The sequence below is a fragment of the Sinocyclocheilus grahami genome, unplaced genomic scaffold (assembly GCF_001515645.1).
Source record: "Sinocyclocheilus grahami isolate Dianchi unplaced genomic scaffold, SAMN03320097.WGS_v1.1 scaffold84.1, whole genome shotgun sequence".
NCBI lineage: Eukaryota > Metazoa > Chordata > Actinopteri > Cypriniformes > Cyprinidae > Sinocyclocheilus > Sinocyclocheilus grahami.
The window spans coordinates 944,594-965,700 of NW_015505263.1; the positions used below are offsets into that span (position 1 = coordinate 944,594).

General features: G+C 36.4%; 1 protein-coding gene across 1 annotated transcript in view; it reads left to right on the forward strand.

Annotated features, from left to right (window-relative positions):
- Positions 1-21,107, forward strand: part of npas3 (neuronal PAS domain protein 3) — a 341,558-nt gene that overhangs the window by 117,494 nt on the left and 202,957 nt on the right. The window contains exon 3 of the mRNA XM_016274094.1: positions 6,856-7,100. Coding sequence (XP_016129580.1) covers positions 6,856-7,100 — 245 coding nt within the window. The remainder of the gene's footprint in view (positions 1-6,855; positions 7,101-21,107) is intronic.

Sequence of the window (21,107 nt, forward strand, 5' to 3'; positions counted from 1 at the left end):
AAACTAGAAATATTATGAGACAAATCAATCATATGTAGATGTTTTACAAAACAGGATGATTGGATGTACCTTGATGCAACATTTTAGAGGTTTTGGGCAAGTTCAAGCTTTATTAACTTGCATTTTTGAAACGTAGAAATCTGGTTATGGCTCCTCTGATTCATCATATTAAGGTTGGCTAGCTTTTCAGATGAAATATTGAGCATAACCAATGTAAATACCAGCCTCTTGTTTAGTAACGGAGCAGCGCTGCTGATGTATGACAGTAGTGCATCTATAGGTCTCCTCAACCGACTTCCAGATTAATGAAGAATGTCAGCATGTATGTATTTGTACAGAATGTATTTGTGTGTTTGTGACAAACACACAAATACACACACACACACACACACACACACATTAAGTTCTCAGGACAAACGAACAGTCGAATGACAGAACTTTGAGGGCAATGAAAGCAATGGACACTCACATCGGGACCGGATCCATTTTACTGATTGAGAGGGAAGTACGCGCAGACCTTGAAGGGAATTAGTGCACCGCACGAGACGTAACCTTGCGCTTAAAGATGCACGTCTGAATGCAGCTACACCATCACTCAGTAGAGCAGCACTTTCAGTAGGCTCTTGCATGGACAGGTGAAGTTACTTTTAGTGTTGTTGTACTGTAGTAAATGAAAACTGGCTTTTTTGCTTTGCTTTTTTTGATGTAGTTTGGTGTAGTATGTCCACAGTCACAACACAAATCTCCCTCCCCAATGACTGCCCACATTTACATTAGCAATGCCTGCTAACTCCTCATTTCACATGCGAAAAAGTCAGCCATTTATAACAGAGCTCATTTACATATAGGTCTTAAAATACGGTATAAAACATTCTAAAGGTGGAAAATGTGAAAATGAAATAACGAAATAACTTTTTTGGTGCAAACATTCTTTAGAATTAAAAAAAAAGTGGAATATGTAACCTTTGTATATGAAATATACAGTAGTCTTTCAGAGAGAGAATATACATTCTGTCTGATGGCAGTGTTTTAAAGCTGCTCCATCTAATTTTGACCAGTCATATGACACACTGTATGTATAACCAAGTCAATGAGAATATTAATGAGGTTACCAAGGAGATAGCATTTACTTTAATTAGAAGAACTAGACTATGGCCTTTTTTACTGCGGCATGGAGAAGAGTCACAAAAGGAATTGATTGGTTTTGGCATTTAGTCTCTGATCAAGTGTCATCTATTGCTTCAGGAGGCAAGAAGATAATCTAAAGTGACATTTCTCTTCTGCCTGCTTTTTCTGCACTGATGAAGGCAATTACCTCAACCCTAAATGATCATTTGCAGAACTTTCAGCCTCTTGATGTTTTTGCTTGTTTTGTGTGTGTTTGTGTGTGTGTGTGTGTCAGATTTGCTAATTTAGTAAATAGGGCAATATGGTCACTCACAAGGAACATTTTTAAATGTCTCTATAAAGATTTTTTAAATCTGATTCTGATGTCCAAATATTAAATTAAGTATTTAATGGTTTAAGGTTTTTAAATCCATAAGGGCATAGAACATTTATCAGAAAAGGAGTAGCTATCTATCTATCTATCTATCTATCTATCTATCTATCTATCTATCTATCTATCTATCTATCTATCTATCTATCTATCTATCTATCTATCTATCTATCTATCTATCTATCGTTCTATCGTTCTATCGTTCTATCATTCTATCTATCGTTTTATCTATCGTTCTATCATTCTGATTCTTCATGATTCTTTGGGTTATGTTAATCTGAAGGAGCACGTTTGTCTTCATAATCTTTGACAAAAATGAAATAAATCTGAAACGATTCTTTTTTTTTTTACTTCTGATGTCATCAAACTCCTCCCCTCCAGTCACATGGTTCAATTCCGATATCATCGCCCACTTTTAAGGATTCAAACAGTGGATGTAATCAAATCCCGTCATATACTGTACATGTACTCTAAAATATGTCACATTACACAAGTAAAATAGGTTGTGAAATATCTTTTCGTATTGATTTCAGCATCTGTCTGATAAAAATATGACACTGATGGGCTATTCACTGTTTCCAGATGTTTCCGTGAGCATAAACTCTAAAAGCAAAAAGCTCTGAAAAGGTTTCTGGCACATTTATGTTCATTGCAGATAATCCACAGGATTCAAACAGTGGATGTAATCAAATCCCGTCATACTGTACATGTACTCTAAAATATGTCACATTACACAAGTAAAATAGGTTGTGAAATATCATTTCGTATTGATTTCAGCATCTGTCTGATAAAAATATGACACTGATGGGCTATTCACTGTTTCCAGATGTTTCCGTGAGCATAAACTCTAAAAGCAAAAAGCTCTGAAAAGGTTTCTGGCACATTTATGTTCATTGCAGATAATCCAGGAGTATTTTTCTACCAGCCTGGAAGCAGGAAACAGCAAAATCGGTGCGGTGCACATAAATTCCCGCTCAGAAAACAGGCTGTTCAATAACACAACACTCATTACTCAAGAGCCACCGCTGTTAGTCCACGCCACAAAACTAACTCGCGTCCTGTTTCCCTGAAAAGTCCCGCAAGAGTTGCAGATGCCTGCGTTATTGGCGAGATTTTGCGTCTGTTGCATTTTCTACTAGTAAGCAATAAATGTCACGAAAATGAAGGTCACCTAACCTCGGTGCATCAAGACGTATTTGGCAGCACGGCGTAATGCCTTCCAAGTTTGTGGAACAAATGAAATTCTGCTGCTCTGGTGCACTTTGCATCCAAACAACCATTACAACTGGCTTTATATACTGTCTGAGCAGCAGACCATCAAATGGTGTTTTTATTCTTGTGCTGGAACGCTCCACACTGTTGAGAATAGAAATCCATCGCTTGTATGCAAAAGACTGGAGCCAGTCTATATCTGCTGGTGAAATGATAGTTTCATACAGGATTAAAATTGATCACGGCATCTGCGACTGTAGCATTAGATCTGCGTAAGGCATCATTGGTGCTCTTTTGGAGGTAATTGGGCTTTTTTGCTAGAAGTTTCTTGGGAAGCAGAGTGGGAATTACTAGATTAAGCACTCTAGAATATGTTTGCATTCTGTGGCACGGCTCTGATTCATATTTTATGTTGCTTTTTGTTGGTTGATAAAATGTGAAGACAATATCCGCTGATTTTCTTCTCCACCAACGGTCGTTTTTCATCCATCAAAGCATTTTTCTCTCCCCATCTTTCGGCACTTGCTATAACTGATTTAGCATTTATGGTGGTAAAAAATTAATCTAAATGTCGTCCAACGGGGAACGCAGAAGCTCTGGGCTGATTTATTTCCGACTTAATTCAGAATGGCTTGACATGATGAACGCTACAGAAAGTGGGCAGTTGTGTTTTGGAAGCATTAAAGTGGCTGTTGCGAGTTGTTTGATTGAAAATCATAAATCAGTGAACTCAAACCTTGGACCAGAGAGCAGAGACTGTAAACAGCAGAGAGCCTGTGTCCTGTGTGTTATTAGCGATACACTAACTTCATGCAGATTTACTGTTGCTTTAAGGGATTGAAAATGAATCTGATTTATGTGCATTTGAAAACATTTTAGGGTGCTTTTCAGTTTTTTAAACATATCTATGTGTGTTTCTCACCAGTGATACAAACAGAATTGTATGCACCATTAAGCTGGAAGCTGTACGAACTTGCTCAGCAAGATTCCCTTCAAAATTGTTGCTCCGCCATGACATAGTTTACCGTAGAACACTAAATATAGATACAAATTAGCATATGCTATTCTCTTTATGTAAAGTGCATATTTTTCAGCTTTTTTGGCTTTAATCATGATTTTTGTTCTGTCCCTATGCAAGTAAACCAATAAATAAAAATAAAATCTGTGGAATACATAGGGTATGTTTTGCACCTTATACTGCCTACTATGAATGTGTGTGATGCATTATGTCATGACAAAACTACATTGCTTACGGTATAGTTAATAAAGCTTTCTACACCTAAAATGTGTTAGTATCATTGCAGCGCATTGCATTGCATTTTCAGATGATGATGCATTTATATTTTGGACAAGCTGCAAAGCTACCTTGGCAATGTTTTTTAATCTGAAATAGAACTAAAATATAGTCATTTATTCTAAAATAAATGTAATATCTATTTTCTTTATCCGTTCAAATCAACATTTTTTGTGAGCATCCTTTGCGTTTAAAGCAGCTTTTGCCCTAGGTGCACTTGCGCATAGTTTTTCAGGTAACTTTGCAGGAAGGTCTCTTGAAGCATCTTGGAGATGTTGCCACAGTTCTTCTGGATTTAGTGTGTCTCAGTTTGTTCTGTTTCTTCATGTCATTCCAGACAGACTGGATAATGATGAGACCAGATCTCATGTAGAAACAATTTTCACTCAGAAAATGCTAGTAAATTTCACAAATAATTACAAAGAATTGGTAAGTAAAACACTGAATTAAATGTGAGATTTTGAAATAGAAAGACTGAAATCATATTTTCTGGTAAATAACCATCTGTTTTACATATTATACAGTGCATGCAGTGTTTACACCAGTGTGATACACCGTATTTAAAGATGTGCCGTCAGTCGCTTTCACTATGTGAAGTTGCTACTGTAGCAGTTGCTGCCAGAAAAAGACTAATTTTATTCCAAAGGAAATAAATACAGAGAAATGCACAGTTGTAAATCACTCGAGTCAAAATAAACAGAAACACTTTGAGGCAGTAGTCATAATTCATAATAAATCATTGTTTTGTGCAAGCATGCATGGGAGCGAGTGTATATTTTGGGCGTTTTCCATCTAGCTCTGATGCAGGTGAGGTTAGCGCGGCGTTGTGTTTCTTTCTCTTTGTTTGAGTGCTTGGCGGAGAAAGAAGATCTCTGGCTGGCCTTCTGTCTGTGGTAAAAAGGCAGCAATGAAAGTCATTCACAGGGGCGTCTCACGAGACCCCGGGCCAAAGCTAATCACAACTTCGACCCACTTCTGGATTCCAATGACTGAATCTATTGAGCTGAGGTCTCTCGACGAGGCACAACAAAGTCGGTGTGACTGCAACTTTAGCCTGCTGCGGCCCAGCACCACAACAACGCTGTTGCCTGCCTCGTCTGTGAGGCATGCATGGGAGCGAGTGTATATTTTGGGCGTTTTCCATCTAGCTCTGATGCAGGTGAGGTTAGCGCGGCGTTGTGTTTCTTTCTCTTTGTTTGAGTGCTTGGCGGGGAAAGAAGATCTCTGGCTGGCCTTCTGTCTGTGGTAAAAAGGCAGCAATGAAAGTCATTCACAGGGGCGTCTCACGAGACCCCGGGCCAAAGCTAATCACAACTTCGACCCACTTCTGGATTCCAATGACTGAATCTATTGAGCTGAGGTCTCTCGACGAGGCACAACAAAGTCGGTGTGACTGCAACTTTAGCCTGCTGCGGCCCAGCACCACAACAACGCTGTTGCCTGCCTCGTCTGTGATTGGCACAGAGGTGTGTTCTTGATACTATATACAGTCAATAACAAAGAGCCCGGCACAGCTATTGAGTTCAGTTACAGACCGTCTCTCCTGGGCCTTTTGTTTGGATGGAAAAAGCAGTGTTGAAAACAGAAAGGCATGTTGGGATATATTGTTACAAATTACAATAGAGATGAATCCTGTTACATATCTGTATAATGAATAGAAGCTAATATTAATGGATCTATCAATAGTAACCATGGTTTTCCCTCTCTTTAGGGTGTAGTGCTGTCACTAACAACATTTTTTATGGCATTCTTGTATTTGAATCATACAACTGTATATACACTACTGTTCAAAGGTTTGAGGTCAAAGTTGTTGTTTTTTAAAAATATGTGTTTATCAATGATGCATTTAGTTGATTAAAAGTGGCGATAAAGCCATTTATAATGTTACAAAAGATTTCAATTTCAAATAAATGCTGTTCTTTTTTTATTGTACATTGTATTTTGACCCATGTTTTTTTGGCTATTGCTACAAATATACCCCAGTGACAAAAGACCACTTTTGTGGTCCAGGGTCACATATATATATAAAATAATAAATGTATATTGAGCATCAAATCATCATATTAGAATGATTTCTGAAGGATCATGCGACACTGAAGTAATGATGCTGAAAATTCTGCTTTACATACAATATTGCCGTTTTTACTGTATGTTTGATCAAATAAATGCAACCCTTGGTGAGCATAAGAGACTTCCTATAAAAACGTTAAAAAAATCGTACTGACCTCAAACTTTTGAATGCTAGTGTACATTGGTACTTCGCTGTACCATGGTATCACCACAGTATGTCATGTCCCATTTAAAGTCAACCCATTTATCTTTGAAATGTGAGTTCACTGTGAAACAATAAAGGTACACCACAGAATTCTGTGCTCTCTCTTTTGACTTCCGTGGTTGTAACATAGAAATGCAAGGTTTAAAACAAAAGAATGTTGATCATCTTTCTATGGGAAATTGTTTGGATTGTGAAAAGTGGTTTCTGTGTGTCTGTTGAATTATTTTATTTTGATGAGAGACACATTTTTGGTCTTTCTAATAATATGCTCAAAGTAAAGCCAGATCTACAGTATGTGTTAAGAAAGCATTTTTATGTACAGTATATTTACAGTGCTGAATTCTTATCCCACTGCTTGATAGATAAAGAAATGATAATCATAATCATCTCTTTCTATGTTCCCCTAGTTTTGGTTTGTCTTCTGGGACATCGTCCCTTGGCGCCTCACAAACTTAAGTAGCCTACTTCATGCATAAAGGTCTGAAGTTTTGTCAGGCACAATACAAGAAGCAAAGTCTGTCAGGCTTTGAATAGCAGTAGATGTTTATGCTACCGACGTTCTTGCGTTTCTGTCAGGTTGCAGGCTCTGAGGAAGGAGAAGTCACGTGACGCCGCTCGCTCGCGCCGGGGGAAGGAAAACTTCGAGTTCTATGAGCTGGCAAAGATGCTTCCACTCCCCGGCGCCATCACCAGCCAGCTGGACAAGGCCTCCATCATCCGCCTCACCATCAGCTACCTTAAGATGAGGGACTTTGCCAACCAGGGGGACCCGCCGTGGAACCTGCGCGTCGAAGGACCGCCGCCCAACACCTCAGTCAAAGGTAAGAGGCTTTTTTCTGTGTAGAACTTTTATTCTGCTCTTTTTGTTGTAAAATTGGATTATTACTATGTTGGGGGTAACGCATTACAAGTAACGCTAGTTATGTAATCAGATTACTTTTTTAAGTAACTAGTAAAGTAACGCATTACTTTTTAATTTACAAGAGAATATCTGAGTTACTTTTTCAAATAAGTAACGCAAGTTACTTTTTTTTCCAATTTATTTATTGGCAGCTCTCCTGTCCCCATGTTGAGAGAAATCAGATGTTACTGTAGTTCTAAAATAGATATGAATAGGCATTAATTCATCTCACTCACAAAAAAAAACACAGATTCAGTATTCCTCAAAATGAATTAAAAAAATGCAACTCAGAATATGATGCAAACCTGCAATAATTAAATGTTAAACAACACAAATGTCCTTTATGTATTTAATCCCATACTATTAACCAATCTCTTTGCTTCTGACCTTCGATGATCCAGTTCAACCGTACTAATAAGCACAAATTACTTTAGACAAACATTTGTGTCTTTTTTTTTATTGCTGAAGTGTGTTGAAATTTCTTCTGCATTCTACTGTACGGACGTAAATTTAAATTTCCTTTAGCCCGAGGCTTATTCATTTCACTTTTGGTATGAAAAGGCTTTTATATTTGCCAAAAATAGGTCTTTTTTATTTTAAAAACAAACAAGCAAGCCCTGTCCAGATTTACTCCGCAGATTTATTTCCGCATTACTTTCCATAAAAAGTAACTAAGTAACGTAATTAGTTACTTTTTAATGGAGTAACACAATATTGTAATGCATTACTTTTAAAAGTAACTTTCCCACAACACTGATTGTTACAGTGTTTTTTCAATGTGATGTATAGCATGTGTGGGATGCTGAATATGAAATACTACAGACAATCATTTCAAGTTCCTCAGTGTATATTAATGAATGGGAAATCGCCTTTGCGCTAAAACGCTTACAGTGGTAGTAAGCAAGCGGACGAGATGCTGTTTTGTGTTTTTTAGTTTATATTTTGAAAATAGTTTTCATTTTTATATTTTCTGTTTTAATTTTAATTGTGGTTAAAGTTTTAACAGTTTTGTTGTGTTTTTGTCATTTTGTATTGTTTTTTGAAAAATTGCTTTGGCAACTAGCTGAAATGAAATAAGTTTCAGGTTTTCATTTCAGTTCAAGTTTATCTTAATTCAAATAACTTTTGTATGGTTTTAGTTAACTATAATAACCTTTCTCATGACGCATAATCAGAAGTTCATTAACATAAAAAAATTGTCAAAATAATAATTTAGATAAGCTTAAGTAACAAACTACTTCAGGCTGTCTAAATAATAAAAGAATGATAATAAAATGATGACATCTAATTCTAAATTATTCTAGTAATTCTATAATAAAAGCAAGTAAATCTAAGCTTTTTTCACAGCAAAGTACATATTTTCATTAATTTGAAGTTATTTTTGCTTACACTACTGCATCCAAAATTAACTTAAAATAAATACACTTTTTAACAAATATACAAGCTGCAAATTTCTGTTTTATTCGACTAACTTGCCTGCAAGTCTTCTTTTGGTGGATAGTTCACCCAAAAAAATCTCATTGTGTTGTTCCAAACCTTTATGCATTTATTCTACTAAAGACAAAATAATATATTTTGTTTCGGTTACCGTTGATTTCCATTTTTAGCATCATTCTTTCGAAATGTCTTATTTTCTTGTTCCAAAGAAGAAAGAAAATTAGTTTTGGAATGACATTATCTAAATGATGACAGAAATGTCTTTTTTGGGTGGACTATCACTTTTATAAGAGTAATTGTAAGTATGAACTGGTTAATACACACTGAGGTACTAGTTGAGATGGTTGTGGTAATCACCTGCGTGCAGTACACAAAAACAGCAGATCATCACTTAGTGCTTTTGCCAGCAAGGACAAGAAGCAGACAATGAAACTGGATGTACATTAAAAAAGTCGAGTGAGATGTGCAGAGTGGTCATAACTCGCTCCCTTCTGACTGGAGTTTGCTGCACTACAGGCTCGAGAAGAAAAATAGCTGTCAGTTATAAATAAACAAGATTGTGTCATGCTCTACAGAAGCCTAATTAGTTATGAATGTCAGTACACTGAAGCAGCCTATAGATTTAACAGTAACTATGGATTCTTGTTTGGACTGTAACGATTAGGTGAGTAATTGGCCTGGTTAATCAACTAATGCTAATTGGTTGGTGATAAAAGATGCAGTCGGGATCAATGAAAATAAAAAAAGATGCGCTCGATACTTGCTCTTCTCATTATATTTGACTGCTGTGGCTAAATGTAATATTTAAAAGAGATGATGCTCATTTGCTATGGGTTTTTGAAGTGTATTTGCACTGACAGTAACATGTTTATATATATAACTAGAATTTTTCTTTTAATGTTTACTTTTATATTATTTTATACGATTTATTTTATATTTTTTACTTATTTTAAATTAAATGTTATGTTATATATTTTATTTTATTTTTTATTATATCTTTATCATATTTTATATATTATTTATTTTATTTTATTCAATTATTTTATATTATATTATATTATATTATATTATAGTTTAGTAAATTCATTACAGCTACTTTGCACTTAAGTGTGAATTATTTACTGTACATTTGGCATGGCTGTAATACCATGAATGTTGTTAGAGGCAACAGTAAATTGTTGCAGTTTTCAGCGGCTTTGTTCTGTGATTTCCGGCCGGCACACAACAGATGGTATCATTGTTGTCTCGCTTTGAAGAGCCGCATGCATTTTAATGAGAAAATGTATATGGTGAATAATTCGGTGTAGAACCGGCCCGTAGGACTGTTGCTTTTTAAACGTCCGACATCGACATGCAGTGCAGGAAATGATGTAAGTAAAGGAAATTAATAAAGTGCATTGCATCCCCATATATTAATGAACGCTCAGCAAGGTGAATCCAAACCCTCTAGGACAACGAGAGGCTCTTTGTGTCCTTCCATCTCATTGACAGCAGCCGTTTGAATTGAATCAGTAGCGCGGCCCATTTTATTTGCACTACATTTTGAACAGAACCTGTTATCGATTCCCGTTTTGCTGTTCTGCATCGCTAGAGCTAATGGATACTCAGCCCCGCTCCCGATTCCTCCGAGCTCATGAATCTCTGTTTATTTTCCGATTGGAGCGAGCAGATGGGACTGACCTACAGCGGCAGCGCTCTCTCTCCTCGTCCTCCGCTGACTCCTGCCGGATTGTTGTTTAGAATAGAAGAGGTGCATGTGTTTTGATTGGCGTACAGCTGACCGGGAGGCGCGCTGCGCGCCGTAATGCAGAGCATGCTAATACGAGCATATGGTGACTTATTGCATCAGGCCCGGAGCTCAGAGGGCAGGGCCCGTTTCTCCTTCCGATTGTTTGTGTGCACGAGTCAAGGTGAGCCGGAGGAAAACGATATTGTTTCCTGGGCCTGGAAGTAGCCAGTTCATTTGTCAGTGCAGACTTCCAGGCAATTTCCCAGTGACTTTACATAGAGATCCGAAGCCGCCGCTGCTGTTATTATACAATATTTGCTGTGAGAAGAAGAAAAAATCAAGTTGACTTCTTGTAAGGCATTTCTACATAATAACTGATGATTGTAACCTTTTGGGAAATCTCTGAACAGTGTCGTTTGGCAAATCTCATGTGAATCGAAATTATTCTTTGCTTAGAGAAAAATCTACCTGCATTCCTCTGGATCTTTTTCATGTCTCTGTGAATAAAGAAAATATATCAGATTCAAGAAACATACACAACCTCTCAAATGTTTGGTGTCATTAAGATTTTTTTTAAAGAAATTAATGCTTTTATTCAAAAATGATGCACTAAATTGATCAAAAGTGACAGTAAAGACATTTATAATGCTACATAAGATTTCAATTTCAAATCAGTGCTCTTCTTTTGAACTTTCTATTCTTAAAAAAAAACTAGGTTTCCACAGAAATATCTGTTCAACATTGGTAATAACTGGAAATGTTTCTTGAGCAGCAAACAGCATATTAGAATGATTTCTGAAGGATCATGCAGTTTCTCAGCGACTTTAAATAGAGATTGGGGGGGGAGAAATCAAGTTGACTTCTTTAAAGAAAATCTACATGCATTTTTCCGGTTCTATTTAGTGTCTGTGTGAATAAAGAAACAATGGCAGATACAAGAAACAAACAGATATTCAAGTTGCTGCCTGCACAATTGACACGTTTTGTGCCTGTAGTTAGCCGCCGAGTCGAGGACACATATGCCAGTTGTCCTTTCATGATCACCGGAAAGGAATTCCAAATGGGCTGAAATGTTTGCAAAATAGCAGCTTTCCGTTGGAATGTCAAAAACTCGCTTCTCCGTTTTAATCACCCAGGGCATAAACATCTTGCGCCAACGGCTGCTCGGAGACTGATATTAACGGAGGGGAATTAATTGAGTGAAATGCGAAATTATTTTACATGCACCGCCGGTGCCCACAGGGAGATAAATCACAAACGAGATCTCTGTAACGACTCAATTGTTTCTCCTAGACAGCGATGAGATTCGGTGGAGAGGAAATGGAGGCTAGGGAGAAAAAAATGAGGAATCATTTCTCAATTTGAACATTTCTCATCAACACCCCCCCCCCCCCCCCCCCCCCCCAACTTCATAACATTTCTCCTAGACAGTGATGAGATTAAATAGAGATATAATTGAGGCATGGGAGATAAAAAATGAGGGGGGAAAAAATTATTTTTTACCCCAAGATCAAATTCATATCTATATTCTATCCAAATTTATTTTATAGCTGTATACTGTTACTATACATGTATGTAGATATACACTAATGGTCAAAAGTGTAATGTCTGACTGTATTTATGTGATCAAAAATATAGTAAAAATTGTGAAATATTATTACAATTTTAAATAACTGTTTTCTACTTGAATATATTTTAAAATGTAATTTATTCCTGTGATGAAATGCAGAATTTCCAGCATCATTCCTCCAGTCTTCAGTGTCACATGATCCTTCAGAAATCATTCTAATATGCTGATTTGATGCTCAATTATTATTGGTGCTCAGTTATTAATAATGGTATTTATTAATAAGTCAGGCATTGTTTTGATTCTTTGTTGAATATAAAGTTCAAGAGAACATCATTTATCTGAAATAGAAATCTTTTGTAAAATTATATGTCTTTACCGTCACTTTTGATCAGTTTCACGCATGCTTGATGAATAGAAGTATTTATTCTTTAAAAAAAACACTTAATGACCACAAACTTTTGAACATTCTTGTGACTGATTTATTTCTCTTTAGACATTTTAGGAGAAACATCTGAGACAGTGGTGAGTGCTTAAACGCAGCTGAGAACTCGTGAGCTGTAGTTTCCTCAGGTGTGGGTTTATTTTGTCGTTGCGGCGTTCTACTGTAAACATCATGTTTGTATTGGCGGTTTTCTCATCAGTGGGGTTATAATCTATTCAGCAGTCAGTGGAAGCACGTGGAACACACTGACAGAAACACACAGTGCTTTGTTGTGTGTGATTAATACCTGAGATGCGGCAGCCCGCTGTCTTTATTAGAGGCAGCGCTGGAAGCTGGTTATCAGCGTTTGATCTCTGGTTACTGCTGCATCGCATAGATATGTCAAGCAGAACACAACCAAACTTCCTGCTTTCTAAGCCACTAGTTTATATTATTGAAGAAAAAAAGATTTGCTAATCATCTCCTTTCTTTGTTTGCTTGTTTTTGGCTCGTCTTCTGGGACGCTGTCCTTCGGCCCCTCATAAGCTCAAGCGTTTTAACACGCATAATGGCTTCTCTTGAAGATAAGTCAGTCATAAAAAGTTTCCTTCATTTTTTTTTTTTTTTTGACGTAACGACATGCTTTTCCAGAGTAGCAGCCAAATGTCCATGTACTTGTCCCAATTAGCATAATTTCATCAATAAACTCGGAGAGACCTTGAAGAGAACTCCCCCTCCTCTCCCCCGCGCTACATCTTTGACGTCTCGTTTTCTTCACGCCTGACATTTAGCTACACCCGTGAGCTTCACGCTGTTTCATACCGCCCTTCTCTACTTTAAAACTGTAGCTTCACATTTACAAGTATGCATTCACAATCAATATGCATTTAATCAGTAACTGTATACATTTTATTGGTGTGTTTGTTTCCTGGAAAGCAAAACCGTGACCTCGGTGTTGATAGAGCTGTGCTTTGTTAGTTGAACTACAGGAAGATACAGAAGTACAGTCGTACTAGCCTTTTAGCTACATTACAAGCTAACAAGCTATGTTTATTTATTTAATATTAGTATATTTTTTCCTTCATTGGAATGAAATGATTGACTAAAATGAATCAGACATTTGAATATGATTGAACACTGCTTGAGAAGGTTTTGGTGAGCATGTATTATTGCTGACTAAACATAAAAAGCCATATGAACAAACATTGGAAATGTAAAACATGCTTACTATTTACTGAATACTGCCTAATTTTTTTAACAGTAGTAAGAGAACCAGTAGACATTATTCCATGATAAACATTTCACTTAAGTATGCCTCATTGTGTCGCATGACCTCATCATGTTGCATATTATTTCCAGCGAAGAACATTTTTATTTTGTTTTTTGTTTTGTTTTGTTTTGTTTTTTTATTTTATTTTATTTTATTTATTTATTTATTTTATTTTATTTATTTATTTATTTATGTTTTGTTTTGCAGTCAAGAGTAAGATTAAACTTAAATTTTAAAAAGGGAAGTTGCTATAATTTCATGTAGTTCATTCACTTGAAAAGCTCAAGTTGTGTGCATTGTGTTTTAGGATTGCATGCACTATGCTGTGTTTTATACCGCACATTTGAGCAAATGCACAGTAGTTGAAAATCCATGTTCTATACATGTTATTTTGTTATTTTACATTGTTAAACTAAATTACAGCAAGTTAAACTAAATTTGCTGAAATAAATAAATATATATATATAACTAAATATTATTAAAAAAATATATATATTAAAATATATAAATATTTTATTTCAACTAATTAATTTCTCATGATTTTCATTTGAGTTTCAGTTTTCATTTTTGTTAACTATAATAACTCTGCTTTCTGTATTCTGTTTAAACACGGCAATGTAGCATTTTGTCATTTTTGTTACTAGAAAACACTGTTTGTGGAAAATATAGTTGCATTATTTGCATCAGCTACAACTACCCCAAATAGCCACCTGTGCACCCCTAATACATTAGCATATCAAACCATCATACAGTCAACAGTGTGATCTCATTAAAGGCTTTGACCAGCTCACAAAGTGATGGAGCAGTCACTTTAACATCCTCATGTGAAGGGGCTTGGCAGAGAGCAGGGCATTGATTAAAGCGCCCTACCCGGGTGACCAGCGTGCCACACTCATTGTTAATGGTAATGAGGGAATTAATGCTGTTTGCATCACAATAGACCCTCACAACAGTGAAAAAGTGCTTTTTTTCCCTCCCTGGCATTCTGGACTTCTGGAAAATGGCAGGCTCAAAGGTGTTGTGCCGCTCGGATCCGTGCATCACGGGTAAAAATCAGCCCTCGCCGATATCCTTCACTCTATAAATGGATGGTAATTTGCCCAGCTGTGAGTGTGAGATGTTCCATTCCCCAGTCGTGGTGTAAGAAAAATTGAATGACAGTGAGCAAAACAGCAGTAATTATAAAACTAATTACTAAATGCTGATGATGCCCATAGGCTTTGCATAACTAAATTTAGAAGAGGAAATTGCTTTTGGCTGCATTGAGGCTGTGGGCAAGTTTATGCTATTTTCCGACGCACACCAAAGAAAGTCGTAATTGCCATGGAAACAATTACTCCTACACCTTTATTTTTGTGGCTTCACGAGGCGAAACCAGCTTGAGGGAGCGTTGTTGTCAAACAATGTGTTTTAATAACAGCAAAAAAACTGTACGTACTTTGTCTTGCCGTGAATTGATTAACATTAAATCAAACACAGCCAAAGAAATGCAGTTAATTGCTAGAACGAGGCCGTTATTTTCTTATTAAATCACATTCCCCTCGTGCGAGATTCTCTATGCAAGATGTGAATCCAGCTCACCGTTCGGTGCTGAGACTTAATCGCGACTCTGCTATATATTTGAGCGTAACTATGCTCTTTAATGGTCTATCCTTCTTCTGAATGGAGACAACAAAGCCAATGTTGGCAGCGCCAGCGTGAGACAGCCCTCCAGGGTGCCTTAAGTTTCCCAATGGCTTCGCTCAGCAGCGCAGGGTGTATTTGTATACGCTCCGGGTCGGCCTTTGTGTGTGTTTACTTTCAGAAAAGGCTGTATTTCCTCAGTAACAACAACAGATTTCCTGGCGGAAGGAGAATATGATTATTGTTTCTCCGCTAAAAATAGAGGTGTTTTGCGCTGACGAATAGGCTAAAATCTCGTTGGCCTGCTGGTAATTAGTCCTTTTGCAAATAGGCCAATAATGGAGAAATGAATCCAAGAGACAGTCGGAATGAATATGGAGAGCCTCGTTTTCCAGCGGCGTGATTGAACCTGTAAGTCTGCTGTGGCTAATATCTTCACAAAGTATTACAAATTACCTCAGCGTTACCAGCAGCTTTTTGTTTTCTTCTTTCTGTAGATGCAAGTTTCAGAAGAGCCTAAATGCTAGTTTTAATTTAAAAAATGATGGCATGGAAGAGATTTCATTGGATTTAAACTGATTTTGCCTGCATATCATTTAATCTTCCGTTTTATTTTTTTCGGTGGTCGGCCGTACCTGAGCATCTCCCGCATAATAGGAATAAGAGACTTCGCTGACAGTCTCTTCTGAGTGCTGCTCTTTTGAAGTGGAACGTCTGAAAGCACAGCATGAGCCTTAAATAAAGTGAAGGGCATTTACTATTACAAGTAATGTCCTTAATAATCTTGTTAGTGTAGACTCTCTCAGTACGAGACAAATGGAACATTATTGGCTTATGGGCTGTAGTAAATAATTTAGTTTCCAATATTCAGTCTGCTTTGACAGTAAATTAGAATGACATGAAAAGAGGTTGTTGAATAAAGAAAGTATCCAATCAAATTTAATTGGCTCGACTAAGGCAGCTGTAATATATTTCATAATTAAACCAAGTTGTCACAGAGCTTTATAGGCTCGCACGAATCAAAACGTCAAAAATAATTCCTTGATATCCTGCTTTTAAAACGTCACGCGCTCTTCGACATGGGAACATGAAGACTCAAGTGCAAGTTCAATAACCAAACACCTAGAACACCCTAGCAACTGCATAGCAACACCTTAGAAATTACCCTAACATCTACAAGTTTTGCAACAGCAAAATTCTACATTAAAATTCTAGCAAAATTTCTACATTAAAATGTATTAAATACAGTTGTTGGCTTTTTGGGGGGCATTGTTACTGCTGCAGTCCTCAACATCAACATCTGTATTAATCTATGCACTCTCTCTCTCTCTCTCTCTCTCTCTCTCTCATATATATATATATATATATATATATATATGAAAAAAGAGAACTGTTCTTTTATGAAAAGTACTTATTTATAACTGCATATGGAATAAAAATGGTTAAAATTGTCACATTATTATACTCTTCCGAAGCACACAGATCATAATGAAAAATGAATGCATAATTTAAATAAGTGATTTTTATTCTGTCATTTCAGAATATGTGTGGCTATTATATCATGATATTTAAGAAATTGAAATACAAATGTATTTACATATAATTCCATATAATTATGCAATATTTATATTTAATACATTTAAATGTATATTAAATTAATTAATATAATATATTTTTTATCATTTATTTATTTTATTTATTTTCCTTGCTTATGTAACCTTGTTTACATCAAAAAAAGTTTGATAAAACAATATGAAAACAAAGTTTTTTTTCTTTGCTTAACATTTACTGAATTGTGCACAATAAATCCAGAGACATTTATTATTATTTATTGAGAAAATGTTCAAATTCGATATCATATTCTCTTCCTAAGTGGTTGATAATCACAGGCCGCTCTCCCACACTGTGCTGTGGTTTGCTGTTTGTCTGCAGTGAAGTGTAAAGGCGGTTAAGATTTCAGAGGAAGGTCATGGAGGTGTCTGGCCTCAACACTGTTTGTCTCTCACAGGACACAAATGACTCACCTAAATCATCCAATTTAATCACACCATTTTCTGCCCCTCAATAGCCCTCGCCCGGCTTAATCACTCCGTTTACTTGCTGTCACAAAGAGCTTCATATCGAAACCAATGGATTTCTACCATTTAAAGTCAGGCTGGGAGCGAGCCGAGGGCGGAGGGGTCGAGAGACTCGGGCTGAAAAACCAACCGATTCATGCGTGAAACATTTAGCTATTGCTATCTCAACGCATGACTAACAGTTTTCGCTCACCCATATTATTCATTAATATCTATAATAAACCACTTGATAGTGGCCCTGATGGTCTAGGATTTTTCGCTCTCATCTCCCCATTACCGTTGTGAAGCTGCATTTGTTTTAACACTGGGGTTGGCTAAGAAGGTGACAGGGTCAGCAGCAAAGTTGATTGTGTCTAGGTGGTAACCCTCGTTCTGCTAAAAGTCTAGATGGTAATCCTCATTCTGCATTAAAATCACATTCCATGTTAATATAACCAAGTAGCAAAATTTAGAATTGTAAATTGGCTTCCTTTTAATTTATAACATGGAATTTGAAATAAATTGGCCGAATTCAAAGAAATTACATCTGGAAAAATGTTTCTTTCCCAGTTAAAAAGGAACTTGAAAAGTCACTAAGAATTTTTCAGTGTTTTCTCTTATGCTCACCAAGGCTGCATTTATTTGATCAAAATACAGTACAACAGTAATATTGTGACATATTTAGGGCTGCCCCCCAATAGTCGACTAATCGTTAGTCGACCAGAAGAGGCTTGGTTGACCAAATTTTTTTAGTCGCTTAGTTGCAGAAAAAAAAAATCCACATTGGCAAAGTCATGCAGATCGTTAACGGCTGATCTATGGTAATACAGTACATCCGGCAGGACATCCAAACGCTCGCCTATCAATCATTCACCACAAATATGGCTTATCATCTGAAATATGTAAGTAGTAGCAACTTTACATGGCCGCTCAATCTAATGTTAACCTAGAGAAATGTGCGCTATATTCAAGTGTCTATGTGGAAGGTGAACATTAGCGCTCACTGCAGGACAGATGGTGGCGCCGGTGCGCTCACTTGCTCTTAAAATAGGCTACTCCGGAATTTTTGGTCTTGCATATAAGAGTAATACATCTTTCAGATCTGTAAAGACTCTCTGTTTATTTGTGTGCACTCACAATAACAACAAAACGCGCTTTTGTAAAATAATGAAAGAAAACAGATGCGCTTTCTGCTAATCTCGGTCTGTGAACTCGAGCGCGAAACTCTGTGTATATCTTTGCCTAACAGACATTCAAATATATCTAGAGAATGAAATGTCTACTTTCAAATGAACTAATTAAAATGGAAAACAAATATTCTCAGATTATGTAATCCGTGTGAAACATGTATACAGGCGCATCACTACTGCGGAGATCACGAGTCGGTGTCGCCGAGTTTATCTCTTAAACCGAAACAAAGAAAGCACTTGTTTATCAGTGAATTATTCAAATGTTAATGCAGCCTCATTACTGTTTTTCCCTGACACATTCATAATCATAGCTTCTGCTGGTGCGCTGTGGCAAGCTTAATGCGTGTGCTTGAGCACTTATTAGGCTATGTACATAGGCAATTAAAGGCTCATTATAGTGATTTAAATGGTTTATTAATAAACGTGCGATTAGTCGACTAATGCTTAAAATGAACAACTACTAGTCGACCAGAAAAATCCTTAGTCGAGGACAGCCCTAGAAATATTATTACAATTTTATCTAGCTGTTTTCTATTTTAATATATTTTAAAATGTAAATTATTCCTGTGATGCAAAGCTGAATTTTCAGCATTATTACTCTAGTCTTTAGTGTCACGTGATACTCTAATATGTTTTTTTACTCAATAAATATTAAATAAATAAATATAAATATTTTTTTTCTTTCATAGAAAGTGAATAGAAAGTTCAAAAGAACAGCATTTATTTGAAATACAAATATGTTGTAGCATTATAAGTATCTTTATTGACACATTTGATTAATTTATTGTGCATTTTCTAAATAAAAGTATTCATTTTCATCAAAAAAGTACTGACCGCAAACTTTTGAACAATAGTGCATGAACTCCTTTGAATTTTAATTCATTTGAATTTTACTTTTTTGCAGTCAAATTTCAATTCTGCAATGTTTGCCACCTCAATTCAAATGAGTTGAATTACAATTGAAATGCGTCCTCAGTTGAATTCTGAATGCACATGAATGCATATTGTTATCCTAACCCTAGCAGAACCAGGTTTACCATCTAGACACGAGCAGCAAGCTCTCCATCTCCCAGCATTCCTGTGCCCCGTGCATGTCATGCAGCACACTTGGATCGCCCTGGTGCCGTTTGGCCAGTGGGCTTGTATTAGGTCAATCTGCGGACCTGTATACAGGCGCATCACTACTGCGGAGATCACGAGTCGGTGTCGCCGAGTTTATCTCTTAAACCGAAACAAAGAAAGCACTTGTTTATCAGTGAATTATTCAAATGTTAATGCAGCCTCCTTACTGTTTTTCCCTGACACATTCATTATCATAGCTTCTGCCGGTGCGCTGTGGCAAGCTTTATGCGTGTGCTTGAGCGCTTTTTAGGCTATGTAGGCAATTAAAGGCTCATTATAATGATTTAAATGGTTTATTAATAAACGTGCGATTAGTCGACTAATGCTTAAAATGAACGACTACTAGTCGACCAGAAAAATCCTTAGTCGAGGTCAGCCCTAGAAAATACTTTTTTACTTTAGTGAATGATTTGTGAACTAAAACATTTTGACATTTGCATCGCATAATCAGCTACATATAGGAATGTAACGATTCACTTAACTCACGATTCGATTCACAATTTTTTTTACAAAATGAGATTTAAGACAAATTATAAATTAAATGTGTCCTTTTATCATTGCTTAGACAAAATGCTGCACATTTCTTTGTGAAATTGAAATATAACACTATAATAATATACTAATATAGCACTTGCATATTATTGCCCTTTTGTTGGTTTTGATTGCTTCTACTGTCCTCATTTGTAAGTCGCTTTGGACAAAAGCGTAAATATAATGTAAATAGCAAAACTACATTGAAATTTTAAAACAAGGCGCAAATCAAATAAATTAGTAACACAAATAAAAGAAATCTCTTCATATAAACAAACTAAAGCTTTGTCTGTGCTCTTTCCATTTAAAATGAGAGGCAACAACTGCATTTTAATCATTATCCAAACAAAGATGCTGCATACATGCAACATGAGCAGTTTTTAATCTAAATTAGATAGCATCATTTTGAAATTTAAACCAAAAACAGAATGGTTTGACTTCAGTTTTATGAAACTATACATAAAAATATCTGCATGAAACAGAAACAGCAGACGAGCTGAATGAGACGCAGATTCACTCTCTGCCAGCAGGTGGCGCTTTAAGCATTTCCTTGGTTTCCGTTGTAAACAAAGCAGCGCTGCACTTATGAACTTTAATATGCGTTATACAGAGGCAAGATGAAAAGAAAAAAATACCATCTAAACTTTTCTAAAGACAGTAAGTTCCCCTCAGACATACATTCATATAAACTCCTACACCTAAATGAATCACGATTTGTCGAAACAAAGAAAGCACTTGTTTATCAGTGAATTATTCAAATGTTAATGCAGCCTCATTACTGTTTTTCCCTGACACATTCATAATCATAGCTTCTGCTGGTGCGCTGTGGCAAGCTTAATGCGTGTGCTTGAGCACTTATTAGGCTATGTACATAGGCAATTAAAGGCTCATTATAGTGATTTAAATGGTTTATTAATAAACGTGCGATTAGTCGACTAATGCTTAAAATGAACAACTACTAGTCGACCAGAAAAATC